The sequence below is a fragment of the Salminus brasiliensis genome, chromosome 1 (genome assembly GCF_030463535.1).
Source record: "Salminus brasiliensis chromosome 1, fSalBra1.hap2, whole genome shotgun sequence".
Taxonomy (NCBI): domain Eukaryota; kingdom Metazoa; phylum Chordata; class Actinopteri; order Characiformes; family Bryconidae; genus Salminus; species Salminus brasiliensis.
This window is the reverse complement of record NC_132878.1, coordinates 39437554-39456282: the sequence shown is the minus strand read 5'-3', so window position 1 is coordinate 39456282 and position 18729 is coordinate 39437554. Positions and strand designations below refer to the sequence as shown.

At 40.6% G+C, this 18729-nt stretch overlaps 1 protein-coding gene across 3 annotated transcripts in view; it reads right to left on the bottom strand.

The window, feature by feature from the left end:
* The window catches only part of wasf1 (WASP family member 1), a 102364-nt gene that overhangs the window by 28138 nt on the left and 55497 nt on the right, over positions 1-18729 (bottom strand). For all 3 annotated transcript variants that reach the window (XM_072679173.1, XM_072679188.1, XM_072679179.1), the window contains exons 4-5: positions 5984-6137; positions 913-1030 (exon numbers count right to left, since the gene is read on the bottom strand). In XM_072679173.1, coding sequence (XP_072535274.1) covers positions 913-1030; positions 5984-6137 — 272 coding nt within the window. The remainder of the gene's footprint in view (positions 1-912; positions 1031-5983; positions 6138-18729) is intronic.

Sequence of the window (18729 nt, the reverse complement as noted above, 5' to 3'; positions counted from 1 at the left end):
TCTGGACTATCTGGTAAGATTCAGGAATGATTAAAAAAATGTGTTGGTTACATTACTAAACTAGGCTAGGCTAGGTTAGGCTATGTGGTTACTGCGAGCCAACATTATATTTTTTCTCAAATCCACCATAAAGGGAAGATCAGCGTGCTTTATTCTGAGGCAACATAACAGGGTTGTAAATAGTCATGTAAAACCGCATCTGAGCATTTTATGCCCCAATCAAAGTTATATACGTACTGTTTATACATATACAATATATAGAAAAAAGCATGAAGTAGAGGCTTTTGTTTACTGAAACATTAAAATATGAAAATAATCAACTCTAAAGTTTAAAGAAATTGTTTGAAACAAATGTTAAACAACATGACTACACTGCAATATTTTGTTCATTATTAAATCATTTCTCAATAACATAATACAGTAAGATCTGTGAAATATCACACACTGTGAAAAAAGTGTCAAACTGTATTGAATAAGCAATAGAGCCACCAGTTTCCTTTAGGACACCAGTCACAGTCACAGATCATGTGTTAAACCATTAGGATTATTCATTTTGTGAAAACAGTCCCATTAGGAAAGGACATCGATGTTTGATAGCTATTACCAGGCTGGCGGTAGCTGTAACCAAATCTTTGGTAACTGACTACATTTGAGTTAGGAGGATTTAAAGGATTTTTATTTGGTTAATCATTTTTTTTGCTTGAACCATTACCCCTCACACACACACACACACACATACACACACATCCAATTTACGCACCTGCACCGCAAACCTGTGCTGCCCGGGTACTTTAATCTGATTGTGAACGTGTCTTACTGCAAAAAACACTGCCTATCAAACAAGCATGGCGGGCACCGCCCCTTCTCGTCGAGGCCACGCCTTTTCCTGTGTGTGCTCCTTCCACTCCTTACCTTCTGCTTCCTCTTCTCCTTCCTCTTGTCCTCTGTGTCCTGCAACATCTTCTCCCGCCACAAGTCGAAGAAGTAGGACGGGTTAGTGTAGAACTTCAGAGCATTCTTACCATCATCCCTACAAAGAGAGAGAGAAAGAGACAGAGAGACACACACACACAGAAAGAGAGAGAGAGAGAGAGAGAGAGAGAGAGAGAGAGAGAGAGAGAGAGACATAGAGATACATCAGTCTTCTGTGAGAATAGTGGAACAGGCTGTTCCAGTGATCTACAGTCATCATCACATGGTTCAGGCCGGAGAGCTCTGAAGTAGCAGCCTATTATTTATTTATTTACATTGTTTGTCTGTCTGTCTGTCTGTCTGTCTGTCTCTTGTCTCTTTAGGCATTCTGACTCTTCTTCTGCCACTGAATCTCAGTTAACTGATCTTGTTTTTTGCATTATTCTTAGATGCCGTCCATCTCTGCTTGTCTCCTGTCCTTGTAATAACTCCTATGGACGAATATTTATGTCAAAAATTACCATCTGACCAAAAACATACACAAACTTAAGAGGCATAAGTGGAAATCCTTGGTTAGCCTTATTTCTCTTCTGTAGAGAGAGAAAAAAAAGAGATCAGAGCAACTGAGATGTAGGTAATAGCTTCTCAGAAGTAAACCATTAAGCAAGGGTTTTAGGCATCATAGACATGTTTGGTATGGGAAGTAGATGTGCTTATGTGGCTCATGGGACCGTATGTATGACATGCTGTTATCTTTAAAATGCCTCCAGCATGCCTGCTACCTCTACTGAATAAATAAACAGGTGAAGCGAAGCACCGGCGTGTAATTGTAAATATTAGTACATACAGTTTCCATTATAAATGATAGACACTTTATGTAGCTAGATCCAAGTCTATCAATGTGTAAAAAATAGATGTTTAAACAATCAGCATGATTCAGGAACATCTGCATCATAAAATAAAAAAATATCACCTGAGTAATAATAGAGTTATGATAATAATAAGATTATTTAAACACACTAATTAATTATTTTTAATGTTGTAAGAAACATACAGCTGTTTTTTTTTCTTTCTTTTGCAAACATTCAGCCCAAAAGGTTTCATTCATCAGTTTGGAAACAGTCTAGGGGTTCTCTGAGCGATGGCACAGAAGAACCATAAAGAACCATGATAGTAAGTCAGTAGCTAGGAGTGTGAAGAACCTTTTAAAGAGTCTAAATATTAAATAATATATAATATATAAAAATATATAAATAAATAATATACACAAATAAAGGTCTATATATTCAGCATGTGACCCTGGTTGGAGCAAACCCACAGAAGCCATACAGCATAGAAGAGCACTAGCTAGCTAGCTGGAGAGATGTTAAGAAGGGTCGGCTAGTGCTAGCAAGGTTTCACAGGGTTTCACAGTGCTTTCATTAATCAGTTATGCAGTATACAATTATCCAGTTTAGGGCACCTTTAAAGAACCTTTACATAAAAAGGGTTTCATTCCGATGTAAAGCTTCTGGGAACACATTTTACACGGATTTCATTGTATGCTGAAGCCTTCAGTAAAGTTTAAATGCTGGAGGCGGCTACACGGAGCACTACACGGCAGGCATAGCATACAGTTGCTAAATTCTGTGAAGAGAGGGTGGGCATCAGACAGGATGGACATTAAGGCACACAGCTGCCCCCAGTTGCGGCCCGAGCTTCAGGTTGCCAGGTTGCTCAGACTTGAAGAGGGGGCGGAGTCTTGCTAAAATTGCAATTGGTAAGGGTATGGTGACGTAAACCTGACCCCTTTTAGGACCACCCACTCCACCTGAAGAAGAGAGCAGTACTGGTGAAATACAGCATGCAACATACTTTGTACATGTACACTGGGGAACCTGAGGAGCCAGATTCACTTTATTTGAAAGAAAACTTTAGGTTCCAAGCGGCTTTAAGGGCTCTTTCTAGAACGCTGACATGAGGTGGAGGTTCTCGAAACCTTAAAAAAGTTCTTCACACTCACACGGCTCACTTATGAAAAACCAGACTGATGAGTGGGGCTCAGGAGGAGAAAAAAGCGGGGGTCTCCTGTGGAGGAACCAACAACAACAGTTGGCGGGAGGCAGGAAGATATGAGAGGAAGAAGAGTAGTCAGGAGAGGAAGGAGGCCGAACTGAAGGGAGGGGGAATGCAACAGCGGTCACATTATCCAGCACAGAACAGCCTCAGGTGCTGGAGGCGCCTTCCTGAAGTAATAAGTGAATGCGAGACAGGACAGAAAGGGAAGACAGGAGCATTATCATGCATTATGATGGAAATAAGGTAAACTGGAATAGCTAGATCTTCATGATCTAGGTTTGTCTCAAACGCACAGTGAAATATAGAACTTTGTAGTAAAAAATATTGATGGCTGAAGATTGGTAGAACCTTTGTTTGGAATCCTCAGCCTTCTGCCGCAGTGAGCAATGGGAGAAGCAACCTGAAACAGCCCTTCTGGCAGAGCTATCGATTGAGCAGAGTTCCTGCACACGCTGACCTACATTGGCTATCTCAGGGAAGTTTGTGATTTGCTAAGTGCGCTTTGGAGACGCGTGTTGAAGTTACAACCGTGACGATCCGTCCACTTGTTTGCACCTGCCTCAAAGGTCAAGATCCAGAAAAGAGGATCCCAAACACTCGCTATGTAGACACACAGGCTGACAGGCTGGGTCAATAGCCTGCATCGGGATGAGAGAAGGTGACGTTTTCACACACACACACACACACACACACACACACACACACACACACACACACACACACACACACCTCCTCAGAGCCATCTGCACAGACTGACCTCATAAAAAAACACATGAAAATGAAATAACTGATTGAAAAGCCAATCACTCTAGAGGCCCATTCATTTTTATCTACACAAGCAGGTCTGTGAGTTAAGGGCCATGATAAACAAGCTCAAACAGCCACACCTTCTACACCCGTAAAGCGTTTACAGCTCCTGCTGTCTTCTGCTTGACTAGCTTTTTCATTTTGTTTGTTTATGGCTAAATAACAGTAAAGCCTCGGCAGTTCACTGTTAAACCAGTGAGGGATGAAAATAGAGGTTCAAATGAAGGGCATAGAGGGGGCCGAAGGGGGCCGACGTGGGGTGGGCTGGGCGAATGAGGGGAGAAACGAGTGAGACAATCTTCTGATGGTCTTTAGAACGTTCAGTTTGTGTTCGAAGCTTCAGCTACTGGATACAGCTCTCTCCGATCAATCAGAGTGACTTGCGCCCCTACTGCTTCTGCTTATAGCACTGCTTCTCACATCTGTCCTGCTCTCGTCTCCAAGTGACAAAGTGCTGAAATGAACAGCTGCTAATTAATGCGTTAAAAAAAATCTACGTGTTTTTGACCATTTCTAAAACAAATGTGTATGTGTGACTGACAGAGAGAGAGAGAGAGAAACCAGAGAGAGAGAGACTATTCAACTTCTCCAGGGCTCTGTTCTATGCACAGAATGAAATTAAGACTGAAAGTGTACATGTTTTGCTTTCAGTCAAGCTGTCAGTTTACACCCAATACATAAACATTCCTGATATTATTAGTCTGTGTGTGTGACACCCGAACCCAATATGGATGCCAGTTGGCTCCTGAGCGGCACAGCCATCTAAGCGTTGGCCCCATCATCCATCTGTGGCCAGGAGTACCAGTGAGCACAACCGGCCTTGCACTCTCTGACTGAGGCTTGGTGGAAGCACATCACCCTCCCAGCACGCCTTCACCCTCCCAGCAATGGTCCTAGCTACTGTGTGGGAACTGAATATGACTAAAATGAGGGAGTTTAGGGGGAAAAAAAGACCAAAAAAGACAAAAAAAAAACAAAAACAACCAACCAAAAAAAACAAACAAACAAACAATATATATATATATATATTTTGTTTTTTATCTAATAAACTTTTCATACAGACAATACACAAAAAACAAACAAATATGTATAGCATTGCCTTCAATACTACAATATTAAAATTATTGGAGACTGTGGCTTCCTGCGGTTTATTTATTATTGCATTTTGGAAGTATGTCATTGAATAACTGCTTATAAATGTAAAAATATATAAATGTAAATATAAAATTATAGCAGCCACTACTATTGGCTTTAGGCCCTACCAGCAGTAGATGCATGTTGTGTTCTGAAGTTGTATCATAATACAACATAGTCGTACCATAAAACGGTCACATCACTTATAACTCATATCATTTGAAATTCAGTTGACCTCTGTAACGGAGTTTCACACTTGAGGAAGTATGGCTGAGTGTAAGATGAAGTGATCTCGTAATCAATTTCTAAACATTATTACATTTTTAATTTCCAAAGCGTTGGGGTTATACAAGAAAGAAAGAAGCATGTGGACTGACGTGGTGGGGTAATATTGCATTTTACAGAAATATGACTCCTGTTATGCAGCGCTATGTAGTTCTTACAGAGGGTCGGTGACAGAGATGCCATTCTTCATATTACAAGCCAGTGTGCCATCAAAACGATTTTGAGGTTTAAGCTAGCACTGCTACACAATGTTCATTCACAGTTGTCTACTTGCTGTTAAAATACCATCTGGGTAACTTGCATTATATAAAATATGTGATCTTGAGGAGAAATTCCGTTATCCAAGTTAATGAACCTTTAGTAAATGAACCTTAATAAATCTTATATCTTAAGGATAATAGCATAATAAACTCAAGACCTGTAGCAACTAAAACAGATCATTATCTAAAGATCCCAGGAGAGCAGAATAAAATCCATGACTTTTAGTGCTTCTGTAGGGCAGAGATTCTATGTTTGACTGATTTTGCCTGCAAACTACCTGGATGTAATTCTGAAATAGGATCTAAAAATGAATATTAAAGAATGATTATTAAACTGATTGTTATCTTCCATTCTGAAGAGTGAAATTCAGATATACAATTGTAAACAAACCAAACATTCAGAAGAGTAACATTCATATACAGATTGTTTTGATGCAAAATGTAAAAAAAAGAAGTAAGCAAGCTTGGGTGTCTCACATTTCCTTGGACATCTGAGAAAGCAGGGTGTGTGATATTAAAATACTGACCTATAGGGTGTGAGGATGTTGAGGGGTGGCGGCTGTTCGCAGAGGTTAAAAGTCTCCTGCAGGGGCATCGGCAGTGACTGACGCTCAAACAGCTGCTGGTCCTGATTGGTGGAGCTGCGGAACGCCTTCCTCATAGTAATGTCCTGCAGAGATACTGAGAGAGAGAAAAGAGGGTGAATTTATGGAGTGTAGCTAGATGATATCTAACAGCAGGTTTAATAGACTGATTTTAACTACAGTGACTGATCCCTGAGCTAAACTCTATTTTGATTTTTTTTTTGTAGGACATAAAACGCTCCAATCCTTACCACTACCACATACAATGACCTGCTTTAACCTTTAAACATCAACTGATATACTGTTCAAATGTTATGATGCAATTATGTCATTAATCACACGGTCAGATCCTAACCCTAACTCTAAAGCCTAAGGCTCTGCTAACCCTAGCTCTAAAGCCCAAGGCTCTGCTAACCCTAGCTCTAAAGCCCAAGGCTCTGCTAACCCCAACTCTAAAGCCCAAGGCTCTGCTAACCCCAACTCTAAAGCCCAAGGCTCTGCTAACCCCAACTCTAAAGCCCAAGGCTCTGCTAACCCTAACTCTGAAACTTAAGGCTCTGCTAACCCTAACTCTAAAACTTAAGGCTCTCCTAACCCTAACGCATTCACACTGAACGTTAATGCTGCCACTAGGGTTAAAGCTTTCAAAGTTGGGAAATTTATCATGGGAATGAACTGGAATTAATGGGAATAAAATGGAAATTTTATAAGATAAAGGTGAGAAAGTTACATATAGTTGGTAAAAATATACTGAAGCATAATGTTGGCTAAAATAATTATATATGAAGCACATGGCACATTACACACTGAAGAGTTATTGAGACCACCCCCCTGCATTCACTGTTCCTGCATTCATTACATTCCTCTATATTATGTAGAACATATGTGCAGATGATTTCTGGAAACCTGACACTCACCGGGAGGAACAGCTTTACGTTTTCTATTGTTTTGATATTATATCTAATTATTTTAGCCAAGATTATGCTTTAGTATATTTTTTACCAACTATATGTAAGTTTCTTACCTTTACCTTATAATATTCCCATTAATTCCAGTTCATTCCCATAATTACCTGTTTATCACCTGTATTGTTATGCCTTCATGTCAGCGGTTGACAAAAAACGGTACATTGATGATATAATACAGTTCCTTTATTTATCCAACATTTCCTATTATTCCAAACAATTAATTTCCCCGAATTTCCATGGAAAGTTTACAAGTTTACAGCTGCCACAAAGTCTTTTTGCCACTCAGTGGGCTTGACCGCAGTGACTCCCGTCATCTGGACAACTGTGTGTAAGTCTGTGTGTAACAAATTCTGGCAAACATTTTCCATGCCTGGACTAAACATCAAAGAAAACATCAGGACTGAGTTGAGAAGATCTTGAGCTTGATTAATACAGAACTTATAACTACCCTAAGGAGAGATGGATTTCACCACTGCAAGAATGTTAATGCTGTTTGTTTACCAACTACTTTCTCTGATGACAGAGCATGTCCATTTGTTGGTATTGGCTTCTATTACCAAAGAATATCCCCACCAGTTTGTACAGAAGTCCCTGTAGTTCCTGCGTAATATGCCCTAGTGTGTGATGACCTTACTGCGTTAAGGGGTTAACATGCATTACTTTACCAAGGACATGTAAAAATGCCAGAGACTGATTTGTTGGATCAGCGCTTCGGGGGGCGATTCTCTAAATACAGCCTCATTACTGTATATTTTGCATTGCGCAGAACAGTTACCGCTGAGTCTCGCGTGTCTGGCCCATTGTCTGTGCTGAGCTCCGAGTCAGAAATAATTCCCACGGAATTGCACCACAGTTTTGGCATCACTATCAGTAGCTGCAACCGAGGGTTCAAATGTGCTTGCTTGTCTTTAATCCATGTCACTTTCCCACAAGGCAGACACCCAGCCATGTTAACAGGCACCAAATTGGCCCTTCAGAGCCCAGTTAGGACTCTAGCTAGCATCTGTCCACCCACGCTACCCGCGTCATCTTTCTGTGCCACTCTCATTCCTTCCTCTGCTTTCTCTTTTTTCCCCTTGATCTAACACTTCCTCGCCCTTTCATGACAAAATCCGGCTCTAGCGCTTTCCGTCCACTGTCTCACTCTTTGTCTCTCGCTCTCTTTTCCTGTCTCTCCGTTTGACGGACAGCTAATGACACTGAAGTTGACGGGGTAGAAACAGGGAGCTAAAATTAATCCCATGTTTGTGCGGAGACATTATCGAGCTGAACGGCATGAAAGGAGTCAAGCCAATCAGCATCAAAACAGCAGCCGGTATCATCCTAATGATCAGCATCCTTGTCATTATCCTCACGATTCATGTCTAAGAACGCTGATCTGCTCTTAGCAATTGTCCCTGCTCATCAGTGACCTGATAAAGCAATCTGTGTCAGTCCGCTAACTTGGGAAGCCCTCAGAGCCGACAAATGCCTTTGGATTTTTTTTTTCATTTATTTCTTATTCTTGTAGCATTTCGTGGCATTTAGAATAAAGGCACGAGAGATAGCACTGAAAAATCGATGCTGTGGTTAAAATGACCACTTCAGGGGGAAGAAAGCAAATCTCGAGAAATAGCCAGAGGGACTCAGGAGGGGTGAGGCGTAAGACGGGAATGCACATGAAACTAAACGAATGGTGAATCAAGGAAAAACATTATCCAATCATACGATTTGAAGCAAATCCCCTCAATAGGTATTACAATTACAATGGCCAGCAGCATGAGACTAAAACCGCTCTATAGGCTCACTTCTGTTATCGGCCCTCATCCTGAATTGCATGCAGAAAACACATTTAGCCACAAAAAAATGCCTGCACCACTATTACAGTGTCTTTTACCCAAACGCATCAGACAATCTGTCTAATTGGAGGTCCCTTTGGGAAATCGCTGAGGGTGTTAAGTGCCATTTACTGTCACCTGGGGGATAGAGAACACACTCTACAGCAAACAAGGGCACTAAAGAGTAGCTCCAATCACTTACTTTTGAGTCTACTCCGTGCCAACTAAGTACATGGAGTGACATGTCAGCTATCACCAGCCATTCATTGAGTGAAATGGGAGAGAAGTGTAATGTGGTCCAATGCAAATGATAATAATCCAATACAAATGACTATGGCTAGCTGTTTTAGCCTAAAATCCAACAAACGATTCTAACAATCTCTGTACTGCAGTTTTTACTAGTGGAAAACCTCCTTTCAGGGATCAACTATATAATATTAGATCTACAGACTAACAAAGCTATTCTACTAATACATACTAGTCGACTACAAAAACGGCATATCCCGTAATTCTGACTAGTCATATATATTCAAAGACGTACATGGAATTTCAGAAAGTCTCTCTTATCTACAGTTACATTTTTTACTAGTAAAAAAAAAATAGTTACAGATATTTACAATTATGTTTTTACTAGTAGAATCTTACCGGTTGTCCACTTTTTTAATTCTGACTAGTAAAAACTAGTTTTAGATATTAATAATATTAGTATTACTAGCGGAAACCCAAATTGTAGATATTTAAAATGAAAGAAATCTGAAACTGCACATATCCTAAATGCACAGCATGACTAGTCATAACTAAATTAGAGATATTTGTCAGAATTCATTTACGGATATGTGGACCCGGATTTTTTACTAGCAGAATTACATTGTAGATACATTTACATTTACGGCATTTAGCAGACGCTCTTATCCAGAGCGACTTACAAAAGTGCTTTGCTGTTTACCAAAGAAAAGCCTTAGCTAGTTAGAATAGACTAATAGTTCAAAGATACCTCTAAGCTTTAGACACTACTAAACACAATACAATAAGGCGACCATAGTACTCTGCTATTTGTCCAAGTCATCTCGGAAGAGGTGGGTCTTCAGTCTGCGTTTGAAGACAACGAGCGACTCGGCCGTTCGGACACCTAGGGGAAGCTCGTTCCACCACTTCGGTGCCAGGACACAAAAGAGCCTGGACGCTTGTCTTCTGCGGATTTTGAGGGATGGCGGGTCAAGCCGAGCTATATTTGAACCTCGAAGGGCTCTAGGTGCGGATCGGATATCCGGATTTATAATTTCTACTAGTTATAAAGTATTGTAAATCTCTATAACTGGATTTTTACTAGTAAAAATTACGTTGTATAAATTTTATTTATAATTTCTACTAGTTATAAAGTATTGTAGACCTCTAACAGGATACTGACTAGTAAAAATGACCTTGTATATATTTAGATTTATAATTTACACTAGTAATCTACACTAGATCTCTAACAGGATATTTACTAGTACAAAATTATGTTTTTTACTAGTAAAATGTAAAAATAAATAAGAGAGAGTGAAATTCAGAAATTCTGTCAATGGTAACATTTGACTAGTCAGAATTACATTAAGGCTATATGGTTCTGGTAATTTAGTCTAGATTAGTCAGAGAGGCTTTATAGATCTGCAGATTGGATAATATTACTAGTAAACAATTTATAACTGACCTCTGGAATGGGGGTTTCTATGACGTAAAAAAGTTACGACTGGTGGGATTTTAGGCCAAAACAAACAATTAGTCCTAAATGACTATCAAATGTATCTCCAAGCTACAATTACAGATAAGACCAATCTGATATCACATTACATCAACATATGACCACCAAGCAGACTGGTCTTGTATTACCAAAGAATATCCCCACCAGTTTGTACAGAAGTCTCTGTAGTTACTGCGTAATACCCCTTAGCGTGTAATAAGCCTCGCTGCATTAATATGGGGTTAATATGCATTACTTGAATAAGATGTATTTTGATTGGCTACTACCAAGGACATATAAATAAAATGCCAGAGACCCCTCATTGTCACAATTCAATCTCATGATTCAAAACACTTATGATCTTTTCAGCTAAATCTGAATGAAGAAAAATGAGGTGGGAGGAGAGTGGAACATGACATGGCAAATGACCAAGCTGGAGCCACATCTCCCTTCCCATTTGTGATCTCCAAGATTCACAGTTTCTCCAGGTTCAATACACATGAGCAGTGAACAACACATTCAACTGTCTGGAACAAATAAAGTATTGATGTTAATGGTAATCATACTGCATTACGTGCAATAAAAATGAAACACGGAAGCCTGCAGTTACAGCACACCATCTGTCTACTCAAGTTTCAATCGGCCTGCAATGATGCCGAGGTTGATTCATTCATTCCCATCACATCGCTTAGCGGCAACGGGATGCAATGACAAAGCCGGCTATGAGAATCTGTATTGGTCTGCTATTGTAAAGCCTATTGGACACCGAGCAGAGCAATGATTCATCAACAGTGCTCACCAACTTGCACAGCCTGAGCATATGAAGATCACTTAAACTGCAGCACCTGCATATGGAATATACATCAGTACGTTTATTTGTGCTTTCTCAACACTGGGGCACTTGAACAATGCATCATATCGATCGGACACACTCTGCAAGCCATCTCCGCGCCCGACTGCACACATGCCAAAATGAATGAGCAGTGAGTAAAGTGCTTGCAAGCTGTTTACTCCAGTAAAAAAATGCATTCTTCTGAGCAGAGTTTCCCGAAAGCACCTTAGCATAAAGAGGACCCTGAAATGGTCTGCCATTATTAATATTACCACTATTAATCTCATCACTCTCATTACTCTGACCATCACTGCCTATATGAAGTTATACAACACCATGATTATTATATTATGATTATGAATATATTGCACACCTGAGCAGTTCAACACTATAGATGGTTTGGTTACTTTCATCAATAATATTTAAATAGTTCTGATCAGAGGAGGATGGATCGGTCTCCATTGTGAGTCTTTGTTCTTCCCAAGGTTTCTTCCTCCAGCTCTGAGGGAGTATATATATATATATATATATATATATATATATATATATATATATATATATATATATATATATATGTATATATATATATATATATATAGATGTGTGTGTGTATCATGCATCTTGCAGTGCAGCCTGCAGTGTAGTCAGTATAGTATTTCTCTTCATGAAGTCTTCTGTGGATTGCAGTCTCCAGAGCCTGATCCTGAAGGCTGTATCTGGTATGTGGGACGGCCAGTAGAAGATTTTTCTGAGGATTACTGAAGATTCCTCTACCATCAGCAGTGGAGGTCTTTGTGGAGGTCTCTACCAACGCAATTTGGTCACCTCAAGGTTTGTCCGATGTTTCTAATGGTCTTATGCTTGTCTGTAAGCCCCGTCTTTGACTTTCACTGGCACAGCTGCTTCTCCTAAACATGGCGACTACAGACACCAAAGTTGTTTGAAAGCTTAAATGCTAGCCTAGTAAGCAAAGGAACTCGCCTGAGCAATCATTAACACCTGAGAAGCCAAAATGTCTCTAGCATTATGATGCCTTGAGATGAGAGGGACTGTGTTAAAAAGGTATGCAATGTATGCACGTACCTATAAATTAAAGTCTGGAACATTTCTTAAGTAGTTTAATCAAGTCTGATTGATTTGATTGAAAATTTGATCTTATGGAGGGGACTATATGTATGAGTCACATCACAGCAATTTAATAGCCAGAAATAGCCAATCAGAAGGTCTGCCTCTTAAGACAAACTCAGGAGCTAACATAACCAACTGATTCCGTGCTGGATGCTGATGACCCTTAACATCTAGTTAACATCAGCTTGAGCTTGAAAAATGGCCAAAAGACAAATAACCAGGCACATTCCTAGTAAGTCTGGACCTAACGGCAAACACACTGCTGCACGTCATCTCTCAGCACACTGATGGCTTGGATCGAAAAAAGCCTCTTCAATGTTTCCCTCTTACTCACACAAGCACAACAGCTTGTGAAGAAATAGGAGTGCATGGAACTGCATCACTAATTCCTAGACAGCAGTCTCAGCTGAGTAAAATCTATTTGTTCAGTGTAGTTACACGTACAGACACAAAGCAGGAAGAGTACAGGATGAAACAACACCCACACAAAAACACTGTGCACTGTGCCCTGTACTGTGTAAGAGTCACATAACCAGCAGTCAAGTATTTCATTTAATTAGCACAATTTCACCTAAAGTTATTCGATTAATACCTATATTAAACAAAGCAGGGTACCCGACACTTTCCTTTGAGCATGTTGGTTGCCCGATGACCTTGCATCGGCTGCAGAGAAGAGGCGATGGATGGTTGTGCATGTGTCAGTCCTCACCCTCCCAGCGTCGCAAGCATTACATGTGATAGGGGGACAGTTCCAACGCGTGGGGTGGGTAATTGGCTATCTAAAAAAAATTGTGCAAAAATGTGTGATATATATGTATATAGATACAGTGGGGGAAGTATTTAGTCAGTCACCAATTGTGCAAGTTCTCCCACTTAAAAAGATGAGAGAGGCCTGTAATTGACATCATAGCTAGACCTCAACTATGAGAAACAAAATGAGAAAAAAAAATTCTGAAAATCACATTGTCTGATTTTTAAAGAATTTATTTACAAATAATGGTGGAAAATAAGTATTTGGTCACCTACAAACAAGCAAGATTTCTGGCTGTCACAGACCTGTAACTTCTTCTTTAAGAGGCTTCTCTGTCCTCCGCTCATTACCTGTATTAATGGCACCTGTTTGAACTCGTTAACAGTATAAAAGACACCTGCCCACAACCTCAAACAGTCACACTCCAAACTCCACTACGGTGAAGACCAAAGAGCTGTCGAAGGACACCAGAAACAAAACTGTAGACCTGCACCAGGCTGGGAAGACTTAATCTGTAATAGGCAAGCAGCTTGGTGTGAAGAAATCTACTGTGGGAGCAATAATCAGAAAATGGAAGACCTACAAGACCACTGCTAATCTCCCTCGATCAGGGGCTCCACGCAAGATCTCAGCCCGTGGGGTCAAAATGATCACAAGAACGGTGAGCAAAAATCCCAGAACCACACGGGGGGACCTAGTGAATGACCTGCAGAAAGCTGGGACCAACGTTACAAATGCTACCGTCAGTAACACACTACGCCGCCAGGGACTCAGATCTTGCAGTGCCATATATATATATATATATCTATATATATATATATAATCACTCAAAATGTCTCAACACTCTCTCAACATTCCCAGAATCACTAATACTTCGTGGGAACCCTCAAGGACTCACTCTCTCTCACTCACTCTCTCACTCGCTCTCTCATGAAAGCTTTAAGTGCTGTTTATCTGATGGGAGCAATTTTGGTGGTCTACCAGATTTTTCTCTGTATCTTTTAATGATTTGTTGGTACCTTCAGTTTAGGAAAACCTAAACCAGAAGAACTTGTACTTAATGGAAATAAACTAAATAAAGGATGGTCTCTCTGAGTTTTGTACATTATACATGTGCACATATTATACATGTGCAATAGTGCAGTCGTTTGTCCCGAACCAGGTTGTTAAAAAGTTAGAATAATAGATAATAATAGAATCAGCAAAGAGAGAGACAGAGAGGATGAACTGTCCTTATGGGATACTTATAGAAGCAAACACCCACAGAAAACAGTAATAAAACTATTGAGCATGACAGTGCTATATCCTGTTACCTCAGCAACCTAAGGGTTGCAGGTTTACAAGCAGAGAGAGAGAGAGAGAGAGAGCTATTAACAGTGAACCATGTACAGGATCCATTCAGCCTTTTTACAGGGGAGCAGTAGTGTAGCAGTAGTGTGTGTGTGTGTGTGTGTGTGTGTGTGTCACTTAAAAGCGATGGCTGAAAGTCCCTACTTAATCAACTTCACTGTGTTTCACTGAGTGCGTGTGTAGCCTCCATGCCATGATCAGCTTGCTGATCTGCACCTCCAGCATTTTACTCCAGAGATAAGAAACAAATCCAGCTCCCATCAGAACTCTCAACCCCCAGCCTCCCCCCTGCCCAGAGCCACACTGCTCATCAGCAGCACTAATCTCTGATGCGTTCTGCTCGGCTGGTGGACGCTGTCTATTAGTTCCTCTGCAAAGGTGCCGTCATTATTGTGTATTGTGTGTTTTATCTCTTGCTTGCATTGATGAGCTTCAGTCCTCATAACCCCACCCTCCTCCTTTCTACCCTTTGGTCTCGTGCTCGTGTTCCTCAACGGCAAGGCTGTGGAAAAGCACAGGCATGTTACACCGCTATGGTAGCGCTAAGGGGCTTGAGGCAGATGGATGAGATTGGGATCAATCCAGCAATCAACTAGAGGAATTATGATGGGGGTCAAAGCGAAGGCGGTCAGGGTTAAAGAAATATTTTGGCGAAAAGTCCTATTTACACAATTACTGCCTTCCTCCCTTGTGTTTTGGTTTCGGGCTGGAGCGAGAAGGCTAACAGTAATGGAAGCCATTACCCATGTCAGTTAGCACACCGAAGACGGCAGGCCTACCTCATCCCACACTTCACTGAAGCTGTAGCGAGGTGTTACGTCCTCTTAAATAGATTTGTTTACATGGGTTCTCACATTATGGGCAATATGGGCAAAAGTAGTCACGTGGCATCATGCAAGCGATACAGCGTATCTATAGTACTGCTATACTCTACGGCTTGCATGATGTGGCTAATATGACATTTCAATGAATTTATCAATAATCATATCACCATGTATAGGTATTCATAGATATGGTACTGTGCAAAGGTCAACCCATCCTTCATCTACTGATATTTGCGTCAAAACAGCCATTAAATACAAGTTTTTTTTTTCCCAGGAGATGATTAGATACAAGATAATCCACTTATATGAAAACAATACAGAAAGAAATGGATACTGGGACCCCGTACAGCTGTGCAAGACCCGGTAGACCACCACAATATCCCCCTATCAGATAAATATCAAGCTTGTATCTTTAGGGAGAAAGGAGAAAATTAAGCTGGCTTCAGATGTAAAGTATTATCCACAGGTGTTTGTGTTAGTCAGGGTTCCCATGAGTCCTGGAAAAGTTTAAGACAATTTTTTTCAGTCATGGAAACTCCTGGAAATTGGGGATAAAAATAAAAAGCAATGTCCTGGAAATATTAGCAATGTTCTGGAAAAGTTAAATGCTATTGAGATCCACTGAGATCTCAGAGCATGAGATCATATTTATATCATAGATCATACTCAGAGCATATTTTAGTTACATGTAATGCTTTACTTACAGTGGTTGATGTCAGAAATGGATATTATTATTTGGATAAGTCCAAATATATTATACTATTATTTGTCAGTGATGGACAGGACACTGCTTAACACATGCATGTATGTTGTCATATACAGAGTTCTGTGAGAAGACTTCAGGACTCAGCAGTGTGGGGGACTGGAGGTGGAGCTGATCAAGCAGCTGGTGTAAGTATTTGGACAGTGACACATTTTGTTTTGGTGATTTTCCATTTGTTCACCCCCACAAATCATTTGGAGTCCATTACTGCATTAGAGTCTGGAACCCATGGACATCACCAAAAGCTGAGCTTTCTCCCTGGAGATGTTTTGCCAGGCCTTTACCGCAGCCACTTTCGGTTGCTGCAGTTGTTTGTGGGTCTAGCTGCCTTCAGTTTTGTCTTTATGAGGAGCAGGAAAAGTATGGTCAGTTGGTTTAAGGTCAGATCATTGACTGCCATTTAAGAACACTGCCTTATTTACCCCTAGGAAGGTCCTGGTTTGCTTTTGAGGTATGTTTTGGGTCATTCTGTATCAGTAGAGGCATCTGTGAAGAGCCATCCTATCAATTTAGCAGCATTTAACTGAATCAGAGCAAAAGGTAGCGCCTGTTACCTGTTTGGTGCTACTTGGATGGTGAAAAGCAGAAAACACTTCAGCTTCTAAGCCTGAACTTTAGATCGGGGCAATCTCCCTGCAGATGTGTGCAGATAAACTGAAAGCAAGTCTCCTGAAAAGAATAAAAGCTGTAATAAAGGTAAAGAGCAGACACACTAAACACTGAAACAGAGGCTCTTATTTTCAGTTGTTGACATTTCTGTGTCATTTTGTACTAAATGAGGGTTTTCTGCTCTTATAAATAAAGAACTTATAATCATGGCCGTTCTGACTGGAAGGGAAATAAAGGAAGGGTGGTGTTTGACTCACTGGCAGCAAAAATGCAACTGCAAACAATATGAAATTGTTTGGTATTGAAAGATTTGCTGATTTGATCAAATGCAGTGTTTAAGATTCAACCTTTTTTCAGGCCATTTTTACAATAAATAAGCCAATTAAAATCATGTATCTCCAAAATGGAAGGCTCTGAATGGAAGAATTACCATTCAATTTCTATTGGTCTGTTCATCCAGAATAACTTACACAGGGTACTGAGCAGTTACAGGGTTCAAACACCATTCCAGAACCACTGCAACAGTGAAAAGACAGGAAAAATGCTGATCTACACGTGTTGATCTGCGATGATGTACCACCTCAGAATAGCTTGCATCCCCTGAATTTGATAGCTCCTGCGCGCCCCACCGAATGGACGGCAAAGTGAAATAAATCAGTCCAATTTCACGCTAACAGATTTGATCAAAACTGAAGAGATGAGAGAATGTTTCCTTATAGCTGAGACCGCCAGATAGAGTTGAAGAAAGGGAACACATGAGGGTGGGGAGTGTTGAACAGGAGAGAGCAGGCCTTAGGGAAGCCGATGTTGTCCGCCATTATGAGGCGAGGACATTGCAGTGATATAATGTGGCCATAAAAAGGAGGACATGGACCATTAGTTTAGGCCTGTGAGTGATACGCTGGTCCGTGGCAAGAGGGAGGTGTGGGTTTCTGAGTGTGTGATGAAGAAAGAGTTCAATCAGAATGGCTAGTGGCTTGAGACAAAGGAAGAACAAAGGAAGGAGAGAGACTTACTGGGAGTGATTTAGAATGAGACAGCCATGCGATACACCATGGAGTTTCAGCTTAAACTGATTTTTTAAAAAAGATGATTACTTAATTTACACCTCAGTTTACTATCTGATCTGATACTGATACTTTGGGATTTTTCTAGGAAGAGTTTGTGTCTTACATTTACATTAATGGCATTTAGCTGTCTGTCTTATCCAGAGCGACTTACAAGGTTACTCGTATTACAGAGGTGGGCCGATGTAGTGTTAAGAATCTTGCCCAAGGACTCTTATTGGTGTAGCGCAGCATAGCCACCCAGACTGGGAATTGAACTCCAGTCTCCCACATGCTGTGGTAGCTCACTGGCAGGTAGTGGTGTAATCTGTTGTGCCACACCAACCACTGTGTCTTCTCTTGTTTACTGGTGTGTGGCTTGTCATTTCCGCCACCACAGGACATTGGTTCAACCTACAGACATATGCTATTGTCCATGATGTCCATCATGCACACAAATAAAATCCCAGTACCCAGTACAGAGTCTGATGCACTGCTCTTATAAACCCTTCTCAGTATCAAGTACCATCACCAAGTCCTGCATATTGTAAATTCTCCAACCGTTCATCTTATAACATAATACAGCTTTGATAGACCTCCCCATATGTACTGAATATTTCTCATAAGGTAAGTATTTGGACAGTGACACATTTTGTTTTGGTGATTTTCCATATGTTCACCCCCACAAATCATTTGGAGTCCATTACAATCTGGAACCCATGGACATTACCAAAAGCTTGTGTTTGTGGGTCTAGCTGCCATCAGTTTTGTCTTCATTAGGAGCATGAAAAGCATGAAAGCATGCTAAGTTGGAAGGTCCTGGGTTGCTTTTGAGGTATGTTTTGGGTCATTCTAGATCAGTAGAGGCATCTGTGAAGAGC